The sequence below is a fragment of the Sus scrofa genome, chromosome 1, assembly GCF_054392235.1.
Source record: "Sus scrofa isolate SSC_HxYL_T2T_F1_AM1 chromosome 1, Sscrofa_HxYL_maternal_Yorkshire_Landrace_v2.0, whole genome shotgun sequence".
In the NCBI taxonomy this organism is placed as follows: Eukaryota; Metazoa; Chordata; class Mammalia; order Artiodactyla; family Suidae; genus Sus; species Sus scrofa.
In genome coordinates, this window is record NC_139383.1 from 156,612,610 (window position 1) to 156,630,876 (window position 18,267).

The window sequence follows — 18,267 nt, forward strand, 5'->3', positions numbered from 1 at the left end:
GAAAAAAGATTTACTACACATGTGTACACAAGAAAAGGTTACCCTTACTTACTAGTTAACAGGACCCTTCCTGATGAAGTAAACAGACCACCTCCCATGGCTGCCGCCGCCGCCACTATACTCTGCACTGGGCAGCAATACCCGCTGTGAGGCCAGAGCCAGGACTTTAAGTCTGCAGGCCTTATCCAGGCCCAGCAAATGCAGGACACTCTTAGTCCCTGGGCTGGGCTCATCTAGGCACAATGGCACATGTGCGGGACCTTTTTAGTCCCTAGGCTCTGGGTGGCTGCTCAAGCCAGGCGGTCTAGCTCTGTCCCGAGGCTGCCCTTAGGTCTCACCCCTCCTGCCTTCACCTCTAGTTCTACTTCAGCGACTGCAGCAGCAAGCGCATGGCTCGAAACTTCACAATGAATCTTGAATTTACAGCAGCCACAACAGAGACAAGAGACAGAAGCCAATGTTCTATCTGCCGGCCGGGGAGGCCACCCACCTCTCTTTCTCGCTTGAGGTTCCCGGGGCCCAGATGGAGCATTGATGTCGCCTATGCCCTGGAAATACACGTATTTCTTCACAGTTATCAGGTTGGGGGCAAACTTCCAGACATCTTCTCGGTCATCGATAATGCAAACCATTGAGTCTCCACAAGGGAACAGATTTCTGGAAGTAAAAGCATATCAGAACTACTAGTACAATGGACAAAAAATCATCATCAATCAGAAGTCAAGATCATCTTTTATCTGTAATCAGTAGATAGCAGGTTAAGCAGACACAGGTACAGGCTGCACTGAAGGGCTTTTGTTTAGCTCCCACACAAACTCTGTTTCCAGAAGTAACACTGAGACAGTTATGCTTCTTTCCACTGTGTGACACCCCTCAAAGAGCAGGAATCAGTACACTTTCTTTAAAGGGCCAGTGAGTGGAGTTTCTGTTGTGTTTGGCGGTATCTCTGCAGCAGCGGGATGTAGGTTCGATCTTGGGCCAGGCACGGTGGGTTAAAGGATCTAGTGTTGCCACAGCTGCGGCACAGGTTGCAACTGCAGCTCAGATCTGATCCCTGGCCTGGAAACTCCATGGGGCAGCCAAAAGGAAGGAAGGAAGGGAGGAAACCCTGGCCTGGGAACCCCATGGGGCAGCCAAAAGGAAGGAAGGAAGGAAGGAAGGAAGGGAGGAAAGGAGGGAGGGAGGAAGGAAGGAAGGGAGGGAGGGAGAAAGAAAAAATGGCCAGAGATTGAGGATTTTCGTGTTTAGGGGCCACGGAGAGCCCTCGTCCAGAGAAGCTGGCTACACCCAGTGGGCCTGGCCATGTCCCAACAACTTTATTTACAAGCACACAGGTGAGAACATTCAGTTACAGGCACAAAGGCAAGACCTTACTCAGATCTTAGCTGTCTGAAATAAACCACCATTTCGTACCTGAGTCAAGTCCAAAATCGGTCTATTATTTCCAAAAGCTATTAGGAGGTATGGGGTGAGCAGAAACGCTAATGAGGGTCCAAAAAGCCACCTAACAGGTGCAGGTGAGCTCCGTGGTCTTTCAGGTTGATTTCTGCCTACAATCCTGAGGTTCCGACAGGCAGGTGTGAAGATTCAAAATGCAGAAGGATGGGTGCTTCTTGCCTGGCTCCCTGAATCTAGAATCAAACCTGGGAGAAACGCCCACTGTCCTTCGGGGTCTCAAACTGCTGAAAGAGGCTACAACTAAGTGTTCATGGGTCCAAAACTACTATCACTTTGTATGAGTCTGTTTCCCAGAGGTGACCCCCTAAGAGGCAGCTACAATGATTTCACAGCTGCCTGCCCCATCTGCACCAGCCCAGTGCCCACAGCCTCACCACGCTCATCGGGGGTGGCTATCCCCCTGAACAAGTCGTCACACTGCTTCTCCACTTCTCGCCCTTGCCAATCTGCTCTCGGAAACAGGAGGGGCCTGTTTCTGCAACAAGTCCTTGCAGGGTCCTATTTTCCCTGCAGGTGTGCATAGCTCTCAGTCTCGTGGACACCCTACATCTAAAACATGAGACAGCAGTTGAGGGTGGCCAAAAGGCCACTGAGGCCACAGCTGCTGCCATCCAAGTCTTGTTAGGAATCAACACTCATGAGAAAAGTTATATCTGATTTAGGGTCACAATGAGGGGAGCCTACCTTTCTGGGTAGAAATGGGGAAATTTCTTATACAGAGTGAGCAAGAAATTCCCAAGAACATAATACAGCCTCCCAACGGGAGGGAGCACCCTGCTGGAAAGCACAGGACGGGGTAGCCCAGGCAGATAGAGGGAAGTGGGAACAGGCAGCGCAGGAGCAGATCGTATCATGACTTAGGAGTTTATAACTTACTACAGATATGACGGCACGCAAGGTCCCACAAAAGTATAACCCCTGAGATGCTGACACCAAGGCCAAAATCCTCTATCAACTCCTGACTCAGCAAAAATGATCGCCCCGCCCCCTGTGGAGGCTCTGGGGGCTCCTCTGCCCAGTCGGCTGCTCCACGCGTCCCCTTCCATTTCACAGCCCCTCCCCCACACCCTTGCTGTCCTGGGCTCCAGTCGGAGTCCCCCAGGAGCCACCAAGGTCTGGATGCTCAGGGAGAGGCAGGGGAAGGGGGCCGGTCATGGGACAACGAGTCCAGACCCGCAGGCCTGAGGCTCAGCGCAGCCCGCACAGCCAGGGACATACCTGAGGTTCCCTGTTTTGGAAAACGGGTCAATACATTCATCCCTCGATAAAATTCGATGAGAAAAGAGCTTCTTCTCAGGATCTAAAAAACCTGTGAAAAGGAAAGAGGATAAGGTCAGATGTCTAAGACGCACTGGCATCTGGCCCCATGTGCAGCAAAGCTGTGACACTGTCCAGGGCAGAGTGCTTCCTCTTGGGTGAGGACGCTGACTCTTGACCCTGGGTGAGAGTGCCCACCCAGGAACCAGCAATCTGCGAGGAGAGAGGGGGAGGAACAAGGCTCAGGTTCCCTGGGCAGCTCAGCGCCCTCACCATGTCCACCCACCATCAGAGAGGGGCTCCGCGTAAAGCGGAGGGGAGGGGAGGGCAGGGTGTCTGGGCACCACCTTCAGCTCACCCCAACAGTGTAAGCTGTGTTTTCTGCAGGCTGCTCACACACAGGGCAGCAGCTTCATAATGTCACGTGAGCCCTCTCCCACCAGAGTCCCCGTCCCCTTCCCACTGGCTTCCATCCAGCACTGCGCCCTCCTGGAGCTCGCCTTGCCTGTGACAGGACCTCTGAAACCACAATCTATGCACCATCCCATCATGTTCTGCTCCAGACTAATGCAGACATGCCGCAGTACACAGTTTGATAAGCCTGCACGCTTCCACACAGTGCTGCATGCCTCACCCTTGGGCCCAGGTGGCCTTCCTGAGGACCCTCTGCAATGAGGAGGCATCGCCACCCCTGGAGCTCAGAGCCTCCCCATCGCCAAGTTGTTACAATCTCATCAACAGAAAACACTCATCCGTAGAAGAAACAATATACTATTTTTTTTTTTAAAACCATACAAAGAACGTAATTTCTATAGAAACCCTAAAATCTCTCAGTGGCTAAACTTAAAACTAATTAGTAGGATTATCAGTCTTTACATTAAACAAAAGCACGTGAAGCTTTTATCAATTCAACCCCAATGAAAATGTTTCTCCCTTAATTATACTGAAAATACATATTCTGTGAAAACAGTAAATTTTTATAATTAGAAGGTGAAAGAAGAAGTTATGGAAGCCGTCATCGTTAGGAACCACTGTTAGGTGCTGGAATGAACACCTGGCCTCTACTGGCATCTGCCAATGATCAGACTGACACAGATGATCAGTTGGCTCCTTCCAGCAACAAATGCCACGACTGTGTGTGGATGCTGGGCTCAAAGCCACGGGCTCTCAGAGGCCTCAGGCCATGGGGCAGCCATCCTACGGGCCCTAAACTTGCTCTTGGTCCTGGTGAGCGAAGCCTCATTGGTCTCAGCGCCCTGCTGGCTGAGATGATACCCCGAGGGCTTCTGCACCCACTTTTCAAGGGACAGTGCCTGCAGTTTCCAAGGGACACCCCTGTCTGGACTTGCTGGATGTGGGAATTCTGTAGCACACAGCAGAGCCTCGGCCAGTCTGCTCCCGAGAACCTCAAGATACAGCTTAACCCACGGGACTTCTTAACCCACGGGGACACCTCCCCAGGGACCTGAGTCCTGCCAAGTGACCACTGGAGAAGGGCACCTGAAGGGCTCCACACACTATTCCCACGCTGGGCACTGCAGTGTGAGTTCTACAAAGGAGCTGGCCAGTCTCCAAAGCCTGTCTCCCGGGTGGCCGCAGAGCAGCCATCGACTGCAGGCAAACAGGCTGGGTTTTACTGATAAAGTGGATTACCTTTAACATGCCGCTTCCATGTTTGTGATGAACATTTCCTACAAAGGCACTAAACCTTCAAGAGGGATTCAAAATCTATTTCCCCGTCAACAAAAGACTGAGGCTGATCTGCCAAAATAATTGAATTTAAAAGTATGGAACCTTGTAGTAACTAACCCTAAGGAGCTGTGACTATGTCACAGTGCAGGTACCAGTGTCCACGGCTGGGTCCTGGTGGGCGGGAGCCCAGCTGTGCCTGTGCAGGGTGAAGCAGGTGTCCTACAGTCCCTCCCCAGCCAGAGGGGAGGCCAGTGAGTCCTGTGCACAAGCATGAGCATGGCCAGCCCAGAACCACAAAGCCCAGCCTGGGACAGCAGGCCCAGGCTGACGCAGCGCGCTGTTCCCCTCCAGGTAAAAGAGCTCCATCTGTGCTGCAAGTGCTTCCCGCAGACAAACACCAGCAACGTGATCCTAGCTATTTTCAAACCAATGAATGGTTTTCTAAAGGACACTTATAAAGAAAGTTTCTACTTTCCCGTCTATCTGTGGTACTGACCAACTTCCAAACTGGCCTGCAGTGTGCAGCTAATGGGAGGGGCAGCAGCTTGTCTGGTGGGCCCAGCAGAGTGGGGAGGTGCCCTCCCAGCAGACATGAGCTGCAGCACGTTCATCTACCGTGCCCAGCCGCCCCTAACCGCCAGCTGGAAGATGAAACTGCATCCAGACAGGCTTTCCTTCACCTTCACGCAAACACCACTGGAAACCAGAAGCAAGCAAGCCCTCTGAGCAGGTGCTCACTTGTGATCGTGTCTCCACAGGGTACCCACCTGCGATCGTGTGTGCATACAGTCGGCTGCCAAAAGTGAAGACGTGCAGCTCGTACAGCTGGGCGATCTTCTCCAGGAACTCCTTGCAGTGAGGGCGCAGGCGGGTGTGCAGCATCGGTTCACCCCGGCCCAGCTGGAAGTGAAATATGCCCTGCAGAGGACAGCTGGTTAGGACAGGGCCCCAAGAGCCTGGAGGGCAGCCTGCGGCCACGGATGGGGTCAACATACAGCCAAGGACACTCGCTTCCCACAAATACTTTCCTTTCCCACCTTCTGTGAGGGGGACTTGGCCTTCTCTGCTGTGGCAGCCATGTAATCACCTACAGTGCTACCTGGGACGAGCACAGCAACCACCCAGAGCCACCAGGGAACCACCGGCCTGTGGTCACTGTGTGACTGTGCTAACTGGCGCCTCAGCTGCCTCAGGACCAGGAGCCTTGGGCCTCATTAACTGACAAAGCCAGCACCCCCAGTGAGTGACCCACCGCCTCAGCAGTCTCCAGGGACCCACTGACAGCGTCTTTAAGAAGCAGTGATGGAAGCAAACCACAGCCCCAGCAATGGTCTAGCCCACGGACAGTTTTAGATGCAGCTTCACTAACACAGTGCAAAGCTGAAGATTGTGACCTCAGCCATCTTCAGGGGACAGGCAAAATCAGTAATACTGGTCTGCTCACACATGATTAGCATGCAAATATGTCTACTCTCTTAAGGAAGATTTGGATCCCTTAAATTCTGCTCATCATTAAATTTCTCAGTAATAATAACTAAAAATGGAAAGTAAACGACCTGAGACCCAGTTAATTTTTTACTGATCTTAAATTCATCACACCCATCATGATGGGGCTGTCCTGTTAAAACGTTTGGGAGCATACATTGTATGAACAACCTTGATCGTACCCAACACTTAAAAAGTCCAAAAGCTATAATAGAAACATTTTTAAAAACTGAAGTTTGGGTCTCTGAGGTGAAGGAAGGACTAAATGTAGCTTTCTAGAGTCACCAGCAGGTGTTTGGCAGGTTTGGGGGCCATTGCAAGCGGGTGGCCAGGAGTCGTGGACACCAGATAGGGGTCAGCAGAGGAGCCTGACCAGAGTGTGTATGTGTGTCGGGGGAGGGGGGGGGACAGTGAAGCCCCAGAAGTAGCTGAGTGGCCCGGAGGACACCTTCTAGGACACAAGAGCCAGAAGAGGCATGTTAGAACTCGTTCCAAGTGTTCAATGAAATGATTTAAAACACCCAGCATCAAAGGCAGCCAGGCCCTGGGCAGCCACGGTGGTGGTAGTGGTCTCGGTGGCACACTCGTGCTCTGGCTGAGTGAGCACCGCAGCTGTGACACACAAGACCGCCTGGTAGCGCATGCGAACAGCTGGTGGTGCATGTCCTCCAAGTGTGAAAGCTCCCTCCACCTACAAAGATAACTCATGTCACCAAACACACCGTTTCCTGGGGGACAGGGCTAGACTCCAGCCACTCACTGGTCACTCCTTGTCCCCCACACCCGGAGCGTCAACTCTGGGGGCAGAGTGACCACTGCAGGAGGACACATGTCCCTACCACCTATTCACTGCCTAAAGCCTAGGCAACCAGGTGTTTTCAGATGAGTGTGACAGATCTCTGCTGACGTGTGCTGTTCACTGAGCTGGCCCAGCCAAACCTCCCCTGCCCAGGAGCTGCTCACTTTGTTGGACATCTGCTGGCAGTGCTGCTCCGTCGTGTGGATCAAGGTCTGGTCCAAGTCGACCATGAGCACCAGTTTGCGGTTACGATGCAGTCGCTGCTGGTCTTCCCGTCCCAGCTTTTCAGCCTGCTACAGGTGCAAAGAGAAAAGAAATGACAAAGTAAGCACATCTGGATCCAAAGTAAAATTCAGCCTTATGAGGAACCGGAAAGGAAGCTGGGTGCTGCCTTCCACGCCCATACACCCTCTGCCCAGGGCCACGCCCCAGCTGCCTAGAGTGGCTGTTCCGTCCAAACTGCTTTAAGCCAGCCTGATTTGTGAGTGCCTTTTTTTCTTTTTTTTTTTTAAGGCTGCATCATAGCATACGCAGGTTCCCAAGCTAGTCAACTCTGAGCTGTAGCCTCCGGCCTACGCATGGAAACAGCAACGCCAGATTCAAGCCTCGGCTGCAACCTATGCCACAGCTCAGGGAAACACTGGATCCTTAACCCACTGAGCGAGACCAGGGATTAAACCTGCATCCTCATGGACGCTAGTCAGATTCATTTCTGCTAAGCCATGACAGGAACTCCCTGTGAATGCTTTTTTATTTTTTAATTTTTTCTTTTCATGGTCGCACCCACAGCATATGGACGTTCCTGGGCTAGAGGCTGAATCGGAGCCGCAGCTGCAGGTCTACACCTCAGTCAAGCAACACCAGATCTGAGCCGCATCTGCAACCTATGCTGCAACTTTGGGAACACCGGATCCTTAACCCAATGAGAGGCCAGGGATTGAACCCACATGTTCATGGATACTAGTTGGGTTCTTAACCCATTGAGTCACAATGGGAACTCGTGATGTGAATTTTTAATTAAATGTATAGACCAGTCAAAGGGGGATGAGAAGAAACTGGCTGTGTCTACACAGATTCAGTTGAAGGCTCTGGAGCCACTCAGGGCCAGTGAGGTGCAGATCTAGGATAGCACAGGGAGCCGAGCTGTGGGACAACGCCACCTTGGGCTTCTGCCATGTTACCCTGGGGAGAGAGACACAGGTGGGTCCACAGCTGGCAAAGCACAGATATCCCCACATTGGCCACTGTGGGACGCTGTTCTGGAAAGGAGCCCTGGTCCTACCCTGCATCAGCCAAGGGGACATGAGTGATGGTGAGAGTTACCTTAGAGCTGCGTCATTTTACCACTTCTCATGGTAACTGATACGCACTGACTCCTATTAACCCAACAAGTGGTCCTGACTGGGTCAGACAGGACTTGCAGTCTGTTCCTGAATGGGTTATGATCTCAGCAAAAACAATGAGTGACACCTTCTTCTCATTTTATCCCCAAACTTCCTTGTTTTGCTTTAAACACGCATTTATTTGCATTTGTTTAAATTTCAGTAACTTGGGAAACCAGAATCATGTATCTGGCATTTTGTCTTTCCTGTGAAAAATGGAGTAGCTATCTATCATTTAAAAGCACAAATCTAGGAGTTCCTGTCATGGCTCAGTGGTTAACAAATCCGACTAGGAACTATGAGGTTATGGGTTGGATCCCCGGCCTTGCTCAGTGGGTTAAGGATGTGGCATTGCTGCAAGCTGTGGTGTAGGTTGTAGGCCTGGCTTGGATCCCGTGTTGCTGTGGCTCTGGCACAGGCTGGTGGCTACAGCTCCAATTAGACCCTAGCCTCGGAACCTCCATATGCCACAGGAGCGGCCCAAGAAATGGCAAAAAGACACACAAAAAAAAAAAAAAAAAAAAAAAGCACAATGAAAAATATTTTTACCTACCTACTTACAAAAATGTACAGCTCTGAGACTGCCCTGCAGTGAGGACAAGAGCCCCGTTTGTCCAGGGTGCTGCACCTCGTGCTCTGTCCTGGAGATGAGCACTCACTAGACCCTGGCCAGACAGCAGGCTGCCTCTGACCAACACTGCTGGGTGACTCTGGGATGGCTAAGAAGAAGCCTCTTCTCTTCCTGGACACCTGCGCACACGCTCCTTCAGAGGAGCTCCCAACAGCTCCCGCTGCAGCACCTGGGAGAGCTCCCAGCCCCTGGTGCTGGGGCCTGGGTGCCTCTGCAGTGAGATGGCTTAGGAAAGAAAGAGCAAGAAGGGCAGCCCTCACCCTGCAGGCAGGCAGCATACGCCATAGTGAGCACCGTGCACTGTGCTCATCCAGGACCAGCGCTGAAGGCAGGCCTGGATTTCCTCTGACTGCCCTCCTCAGGGAAGACAGGCTCGCGGACACGCTCACGGCTCTCAGTGCACTTACCTCGGAGCTCACCATCAGCTCCGGGACACTGTGCACCATTGACACAGTGGCTGTGGACAGCGGCACCTGCTGCTTCCCATTCTTGCTCTGCAACCTGCAGAAGGAGAAGAACACTGCTGAGCAAGGTTCCAGAGGGTTTCAATGACACTTTGAGTGATATTCATGGAAAGCTTAGTGCAGAATTTTATTCTGTGGACAGCTGCTGAAATGTCCTCCATTGAAAACAAACAGGAAAACTGGTGAAAAAATTTAAGCAACAGGCACACTCATTATCACAATTCTCTTTGAAAACAGTATGATGGTCACCATGACACGTAGAGGCTCACAAACAAGCAAGTAAAGGAGTTCCCATCATGGCGCAGCAGAAACAAATCCAACTAGGAACCATGAGGTTGCGGGTTTCATCCCTGGCCTCGCTCAGTGGGTTAAGGATCAGGCATTGCTGTGAGCTGTGGTGTAGGTGCAGACGCGGCTCGGATCTGGCATTGCTGTGGCTGTGGTGTAGGCCGGAGGCTACAGCTCTGATTAGACCCCTAGCCTGGGAATCGCCAAATGCCACAGGAGCGGCCCTAAAAAGACAAAACAAAACAAAAAAACAAGCAAGTAAAGAGCAGCCCACACTGCTCCACACGGACAAACGAAGAAACCACTCGCAACAGTGGTAAAGCAGCCCTGGTCTCAAGCTGAGGGCCTGGGGTGGTGAAGACCAGGCTACCTTCAGGGATGGCGGGTCCCAGCAGCAGGGGCCCTAAGGTCTGCTCAGATGGGACAAGGAAGTAAATCTCAGCCACTAGGCATTTCCTACCACACCTGTGAGCAGGAGACAACTCAAGTTGGTTCCAGAACTCAAAGAAACCAGAAAAGAGCACCCCCCAGGGAAGTTGATGGATTTTTGCTGCATGTCAGCAGGTAAATGGAGGGGTCCTCATCCCATCCCATGCCCCCTGCAGCCGCCAGCACTTACTGGGTTAGGTCCTGGCCACACTCAGCACACAAGCCTTTCATGACCACCGGGTGGCTACATCCTTCCAGCCGCACCAGAACCGCTCTGGAAAAGAGATGGGAACAGCCACAGTCAGAACTCAAATCTCCTGGTTTAGCACATTGTTCTAGAAAGAGCATCTGCAGGGCATGAAGACACCGAGACTGCGGCCCTGATTCTCCCGGTGACGCTGGCGGAACTTGAGGGAGGTCACGTCACCCTCCTGGGTTCCCTGCTCTGGCCACAAAATGAAGGGCTCGTTCATCTCTGGGTGCCCCTCACATAAAACAAAACAAAGGACATACAGAACAACTGGGCAAACCCAGGCCATCCTGTCAGAAGAGGAGACTTGAGGACAACGTGAAAATTATCAACATACATTACATACTTACATGCGGTTGTCCTATGTTTCTGACAAATAACTTTCAAAAATGGAAACCATGAATAGAGTAAGGAACAACTTGGTATAATGCCAACAAACAATAAAGGACTGTTATCGCCCATGTATTAGTCCCCGTCTAGAGGAAAGCTAGGATTAATCTAAGTTTTTCTGATAGAACTATTGCCATGTTCCTAGTTTTCCTAAGCACAGAAATGACTATTTTCTCGGTACTTTCACATCCAACTCTGGCTGCCAGGCAGCAGTCTCTGCAGGTGGGCTTTAGATCCAGGTTATGCTCTCCCATGAGCATGGTACAGGCCACTCGAGCACCGGAGGCTCAAGGGTTCCCAGGCCTGGGAGGGTGACCTGGGAGCTGGCCTCCACTATCAGTGCTCCTCCCGAAGGCACAGCTGATGGGGTAAAACTTCCGGGGTAAAGCATCTCAGAAACATCCAGCCCATGTTACGAGGAGGAGACACAGACCTGACAGTTGTCCTTCCAGATCCGCTAGGGATGGGTTCCAGAACCCTGCAGGTACCAGAAGCTGAGGATGCCCAAGTCCCTTAAATACAATGGCCTAGTGTTTGCATTATAACCCACACACACCTTCCTGGACACAATAAGTCATCTCTAGGTTACTTATGATACCTAATACAATGTGAATGCTATGTAAATACCTGCTAGTATACAACAAATTCAAGCTTTGCTTTTCGAAACTTTCTGAGAATTTTCACCCCAGATGCTTCAAAGTTTGGCTGGATCCACAGATGCAGAACCTGAGAATATGGAGGGTTGATTGCATCTTGTGTCAATTATAAGATCATTCAGAGCTGCCCTCCAGGATCAGAGCTGAGCACAACACTACGTATCCCAGCTGACTCCTGCATCTCTGCACAGGAGGCAAACATCCCCCAAAGAGATAGAATGGCCAAGAGAAAGGAAAGGGATCAGAAAGAAGCACAACAGCGACATCATCTTTGGCACCACATGTTTTCTTCTTCAGCTCTGCAGACACCGCTGCCGACAGGGGCAGAAGGCTGCAGGGTGGCTCATGTTCACCCTCATCCACCACACCTTCAAGGGTCTGCCGTGCTGCGAATTCTAGAAACACCATTTCTACCAAAGAGACAGGCCCCAGAATGCCAGGCCAGTCGTGAATTAACTTTCCAGGTTTGCCCATGAATAAAATCATGACATGCAATTTCTAAACAAGTTTTTTCCCCCCAGAATACAGAAGCATCAAAGTCCCCTGAATTTTGTGTACTCATCAGCTTTCAGGTCTGCTGACGGCAAGGGCGGAGGGCACAGGGTGTACTGGAAAGAGCAAACGTTAGGGAGGTTAGGGAGCTGGGCGGCTCTTCAGGCACTAGGCCTGGGCGGGGCGGACTGCCTCTCTCTGTAGCATAGATTAGGAGCCACGGGGCTCTTCTAAGCTCTGAGCATCTGAGTACTGAAGTGTGTTAGGGGAAAACAGAGACTCTCGTGCACCCAGACGGTGACTTCTAAATGTCATTCTCCACTAAAAGCAAGCAGGATTTCTTGGGGGAAATGGCTGATTCCAGGTCTGGGGAGGGGAGAGGAAAAGCCATCTGTACCAGAAAATAGGACCACGCTCTAAGATAAGGGCACCTTGAAAGGCACCAGCTGGCAAATCTAGGATAATTGCAGCATCAGGACATATAACAGTAATGCAATACAATCCACAAGATCCAAGAAAATAAGACCTTCTGAGTCTACACGAAATTAGTTTTCTTACAGCAAAAAGCTGACCAAGAAATGGGGACGGAATGATGGACAGGAAAACATCACCACTGTACAGTTCTGATAAAAACAGCCAACTAAGACCATCATCCAACTCAAAAAGTGCTGGGCCATGCTCCCTGAGCTTTACGATGTTTACAAGAAACAAAGTCTCTCTCATGTGATACTTAATTACCAGAGGAGAAAAAGGAAGGTCTTACCACAGACACCTCCCTAACTGAACGACTGACACAGAACCAACCGGCTGCTTGGGAGACAGGGCTGGTCTCAAAATCTCCCCACCAAGGAGAAGAAAGAGGAGGGAAAGACAGAGGGACTGTTCCAGGTCACAGGAGACCCAGAGCTGACAGCTGAACATACCAGGGTTTCTTTTGCTACAAAGGACATTATGGGCCCATCGGGGAGATCTGCAGGGAAGAAAACAGCCCATGCCAACATCATTCCTGATTCTGATGACTGTACATAGGTAAAAGAATATCTTTATTTTTTAGAAAATCCAAGTATTTAGGAATAAAGTTCTAGCATGCTACAACTTACTCAACTTTACAGAAAAAACAAGGTGTGAAAGAGGAACGAAGGATGAAGCAGATAAGGTAAAGTGTCACCATTTGGCAAATCTGGGTGAAGCTTATACAAGACTTCTTGGTACTATTCTTGTAACTCTTCTCTATGTCTGAAAAATTACGTGCAAAAAGCCAAAAAGAGAACTTAGTTTGTAAGTTCTACAGGGATGGGTGAGTGGAGTGCCTGTGACTGGGAGCACAGCTGGGCTACCAGTGGCATATCCCACTGTCATCCAAGCTGGGAGCAGGGCTAGAAGTCACTTAGAGCCAGAACACAGCCACTTGCAAGAACCTCGGCCAGCCCTGGCCTAGTTACTGAATCTTTGGCTGTAAAACACAAAGTCTAAAGATGGAACTAAAATAAAAATGGACTATCCATTCCCGGTGCCATCACAAATCTACAGTTGCTACTGAAATTTTACAAAGACAGTCTATACAAAACTCCCTTAAAACTGTACATGGTGTGTCCTAGGGTGACTTAACTTGCCGAAACTGTCTTTTCCTAATATATTTCAGAGGCGGGTAGAACCCTGCACATTCGGGCTCCCCATCCTAAGTAAACAGGCTTGAGGGGCTCCCCTCCCCAATCTGCCTCCCCTCTCTCTGAATTTCAACAGTATTTCCAGCCACACTCTGGAGGGATGCAAATCCTTTAAAACAACTTGTCAGCCAGAAGTGCTACATCCTTAAAAAGCAGTAATCACCCACCCCGGCTCCACCCCCCACATACTCAGATGAAAAGCAATGCGGGGCGAACACACATATCAGCTACTGGCAAGGTGGACTCAACTCCATCAGCCCACCTCCCAGGCAGCACAGGAAATGCATCAAGAGAGCATGGAACCAACAGCCACCACAATTCCAAGCGCAGGAAAATCATGAACATCTTTTAAAAGCTACTTCAAAATACAAACATCAAGCAGGTTAAAATTTAGTTCAAGGTCTTCCTGAAGTTCTAAAGAATTTTGTAAATATAAAATGCCAAATGAGTAATATTTAAAATCTATTTATAATATTTAGGGAGTATATCTATCTTTTAAAACATGATGCAAATACTATAAAATTGATCTGTTTTATTTTCTCTAGATTCTCACTCCCATATATAGGCCTTTTATATAAAGTCATTTTCCTGAGACAAATTGACATGGTACACATCACTTGTTATTAACTGAAAATTCACTCAATCCCTGTAACCAGATGTTTGATAGCACAGACTCCACTTTAAAATTAACTTTAAAGAAAACATGAAAATGGAGATAAATCTAATTTAAAGAACACTACAATTTCTTAAAGGCTACCTATCATGTTTTAGGAAGACATGCTTCAAAGCCCATTTGGTTCAAAGGAGTATATTTAAAAGATCTGACAAGATGACAAAAAATCAGAAGTGTAGCAAAAATAAATCACATGTGTACATAGAACCAGGAAATGAAAAGGCCAATGGTTTATTGCTAACCGAACACTGGAAAACAAAACAAATATCCATCTGAAGTACAGACTAAGTATAATGGGTTCAATTAAACAAAGTGACAATTTCTAAAGTTTCAGACATTAAGTGTCTTTAAATGAGTAATCTTTTAAAGAGGACAAATGTCCATGGCCAATGATAAAATGTTTTAACTGAAATAACTGACTAATTCATTAAGATTCTTTTTTTTCCCCCTTTCTTTTTACAGCTGCACCTGTGGCATATGGAAGTTCCCAGGCTAGGGGTGGAATTGGACCTGCAGATTGCTGGCCTACACCACAACCACAGCACTGCCAGATTCAAGTCACATCTGCAATCTATACCACAGTTCAAGGCAATGCCAGATCCTCAACCCACTGAACAAGGCCAGGGACTGAACCTGCATCCTCATGGAGACTACGTTGGGTTCTCAGCCTGCTGACCCACAATGGGAACTCCAAGACTCTACAGATACCAGGATGAAAAAGTAATCCCCTTGCTTCCCAGGTAAGACTTCTGCAGACAATTATTTCACTGTACCAACTGAACTGCATTTAGAATTTTAAAATAGCCTCACTAATTTCAAACACTGAAATGGGGTACTAATCTCAGGTTGCACTCTATTCTAAGGGTTTTTTTTTTTTTTTTGCTTTTTAGGACTGCACCCATTGCATATTGAGGTTCCCAGGCTAGGAGTCGAATGGGAGAGCTGCAGCTGCCGGCTTACGCCACAGCCACAGCAATGTGGGATCCAAGCCGCCACATCTTTGACCTATACCACAGCTCAAGGCATCAAGGGACCCTTAAACCATTGATGGAAGCTGGGGATCGAACCTGCAACCTCAAATCTAAGATTTCCTATTTTAAAAGCCAGAGACAATAATGGTGCTTTTATTGGAATGGTTTTCACTTTATTCAGTAATACTTTTGTCCTGCTCCTCAGTTGACTCCCTCCAAACTCTGGCTGAGCTGCACCTTCTCCCTGAAGACAGAATGGCTACTGGACACAGATAAAGCTGGTCAGGTGTCAGTAAAAGATGCAAACACACACCTACACAGCCTCTTCCTGTGTCGGTCTTTATCTCATATTTCTTCCCTGATTATTTTAGATTTATATTTTCCTTTTCTTTGGAGTCTTCAATGTATGCCTATGAATAACAGGGAAAAAAAAAAAAAAAGCAGACTTGGGATGGGGACATCATCAAGAAAACAATTAACAGATTTAGTTTCTGGCAGATGGTGCCTTGTCAGAATATTCCCAAATCAAAATAATTTCAACTCACATACATGTTATGAAGACAGAAACAGACTCTCATTCCATTCACTTCCCACACTGGGGTGCTTTGGATGAAACACGGCCCAAGGAGAGAGCAGCACGGAGGAGCCAGGGGAAGCCTCACTCAGCAGGGCCGACGCCGGCACATCAGAGCCCCTGCCTCTGTCAGAGGAGCAAGGATAGTCCCCACCACCACCTGACAGCATGAAGTACTACAAAAACATACAATCCTGTTCGAGGTCCCGAGAGTAATCTAGTGATTATTTTAACTCCACCCCAAGGCAGGATTTTTAAGTTTCTAGAAACGTTCACTGCCTGAGAACCACCTCTGATGTGGTCAGGATGAGCCTTGCTGATGACAGCAATGACAGAGACAGGGTGACTCCAGCTAGGTGAGCCCAGCTCTGGTCTGGTACTTTACACATACCTCGCACACCTGTGTTCCAGGAGAAATGCTATCACTCTTCAGATTCTCAAAAGGCCCTGTGATGAACCTCTGCAGATCTGAGATCTCAAATACACAAAACACACAAGACAGAAAACTACTCCCAGCTGGGAATTTGTCAGAAGATTGTTTTCTCAGCTGATTGGTGAGTTTACTGTATTGGGTTACTCAGACTTGCGGGACTGATCAACACACTGTACATGAAGTCTCATTAACTGCTGTGACAGCCACTGGCCTGTCTGGGCCCTGGCGGCCTTTTCTGAGCAGTCAGAGGAACAGAACAGCATGGAGAGGAGTTCTTTCCCTCAGGGATTTTCTACACAGTGAAACACCAGCATCATGCTGCACCTTCATCATTTAGCTGACGGATTTACAGGCTCATTAGTGCCCAAGCAATGGTCAGGTAAGACTTGACTTCAAAGCCATGCTAACAGCATAGTAGTGTGTTAAACACACCAGCACAGCGAGCCCCTCCCTTCTAAAGGAGGCCAAGCAGATGGCTCCAGTGGAGGATGCAGCCTAGGCCACCCCGCCTGCATTCAGTGGGCAGGTACTGGCAGGCGAGCAGTAGGCTGAGGACTAGGCTCTACCTCCCAAGATGACAGAGACATAGATGGAGAAGGAGGCTCCCCGCGGTTGGGGAGGAGGTGGTTCTATCCTGGTCATTCGCTTCTGTGTGAATGGAGCAGAAGAGGCTCAACAACCAGAGGTCACTCAGTCCACAGGGGGAGTAGCAGGATGAGAGTGGGCAGAAAGGGAGCACTCAGGGCATACTGTGGCCTCCACAGAGGTAAGGTAAACAGGAGCCACTACAACAGGAGTCGGGAATGCTCGCCTGCCCCAGGTTCTGTTCCTGAAAACAACCACATGTATATACACCTTTGCACACAGCACTGGTAAACTTAGAAAAATATGAACTGACGAGCTCATACACTTCAAAGAAGAAAAAAAGTCATGCTACATGGTTAAAACAGAGGTACCCACAGCAAAAGCCTATTGTAGGAGGGTGTACTACTACTTTGCACACTGACCTACTTGTGCCAAAGCTGCACCCCCCTTCCTAAGCTTGATGCAGAACTACACTAGGTATTACAGGCAACGTTTCACGGGGTCTAACTAGGATCTAAAGAAGTGCACACCTCCCAACAGTTATTACCACGACAACCAGCATGGAGCATGTCTGATTCCTCCTGTACTCGCTATAGACCCATGTTTTCCTAATTTACAAACGTGCAATCCTATCACAGAAAAAAGAAGGGAACACAACCGTTTTCTAAAGAATTCAATTTTGGTAGTTGAGAACTTTAAAAAAAAAAAAAAAAAACCCAGCCGCCTCTGATTATTAAGTCACAAGTAGTGACTATCGTCTGACCTTAGAAAAACATGCAGACACACAACAGTGGGCCTTACATTCTAAAGCTCTCCCCAAGTGCATCCCGTTCAACTGCAGCCTCAGAGACTTTTCCTACCCAGTTCCCAGCTCAGGACCCCCTCCTGTCCCCGGCCCTTCTTCCCTCTCCCGGCCCAGAACCTCTTTCCAACCCGGCCGCCCCGCCCGGCCCGGCCCCGTCCTCCCCTTCCCACTCACCCGGGGACCACCACCTGGCCCGGCTGCGCGCACAGTTCCCGAACCACACCAGCGCGCTCCGACCTCAGTCTGCGTTCGGTACGCACGCAGCTCCCAGAGCTCGCGCGGGCAGGAGCGGGCCCGGCGGGCTGCGCGGAGGTTGCGGCCTCGCACACAGCCAGCACCGAGCCGATGCGTACGGCTGCGCCCGCCGCCACCTTCCACTCGAGTAGGCGCAGCGGCCCGGGGCCGGGACAGCGCACCTCGGCCACCGCCGGCGGCGGGGCGCCCTCGGTGGGAACGCGGCCGCCGGGCGGCGCCTCCATCGCAGCTGGGCGGAGTTGCTGTGGAAAAGCGGCGGCGGACGCTCAGGGCCCGGCGCCCATCGCGGGCTGGCGGGCGACCCAGGCCCAGGCGGAGGTGGCGGCAGCTGCGGAGCACCGATTCTCTCCCCGGCACCGGCTCCCACCCGCCGCCCGTTCCCCGCCGACTTCCGGGACAGCGTGCGATGTCACGTGCCGCCGCGTGCGTGCGCGGATGCACTGAGGACCCGAGTTAAAAACCACGCCCACGCGGGGCCCTAGAGGTCCTGCACCAGCCACGGGCAGTGAGCCCCATCCTAGAACTACACCTATGGGGCTGATTCCGGTGGAAACAGTGTTCTTAGTCCCCATCCGTCCCACGAACACCAGCGTCTGGGATCGCGGGTCCCAGCATACAACGCGCACCCCCC

General features: G+C 50.2%; 1 protein-coding gene across 4 annotated transcripts in view; it reads right to left on the minus strand.

Moving 5' to 3' along the window:
• Nucleotides 1-18,028, minus strand: part of CTDP1 (CTD phosphatase subunit 1) — a 41,675-nt gene extending 23,647 nt beyond the window's left edge. For all 4 annotated transcript variants that reach the window (XR_002345811.2, XM_013993984.3, XM_013993985.3 and 1 more), the window contains exons 1-7: nucleotides 17,556-18,028; nucleotides 10,076-10,159; nucleotides 9,112-9,205; nucleotides 6,856-6,984; nucleotides 5,175-5,325; nucleotides 2,677-2,767; nucleotides 491-657 (exon numbers count right to left, since the gene is read on the minus strand). Coding sequence is in view for 3 of the 4 variants with exons in the window: in XM_013993984.3 (XP_013849438.3) it covers nucleotides 491-657; nucleotides 2,677-2,767; nucleotides 5,175-5,325; nucleotides 6,856-6,984; nucleotides 9,112-9,205; nucleotides 10,076-10,159; nucleotides 17,556-17,860 (1,021 nt within the window). In the remaining variant the exon portion in view is untranslated. The remainder of the gene's footprint in view (nucleotides 1-490; nucleotides 658-2,676; nucleotides 2,768-5,174; nucleotides 5,326-6,855; nucleotides 6,985-9,111; nucleotides 9,206-10,075; nucleotides 10,160-17,555) is intronic.
• Between the last annotated feature and the right edge of the window lie 239 nt (nucleotides 18,029-18,267).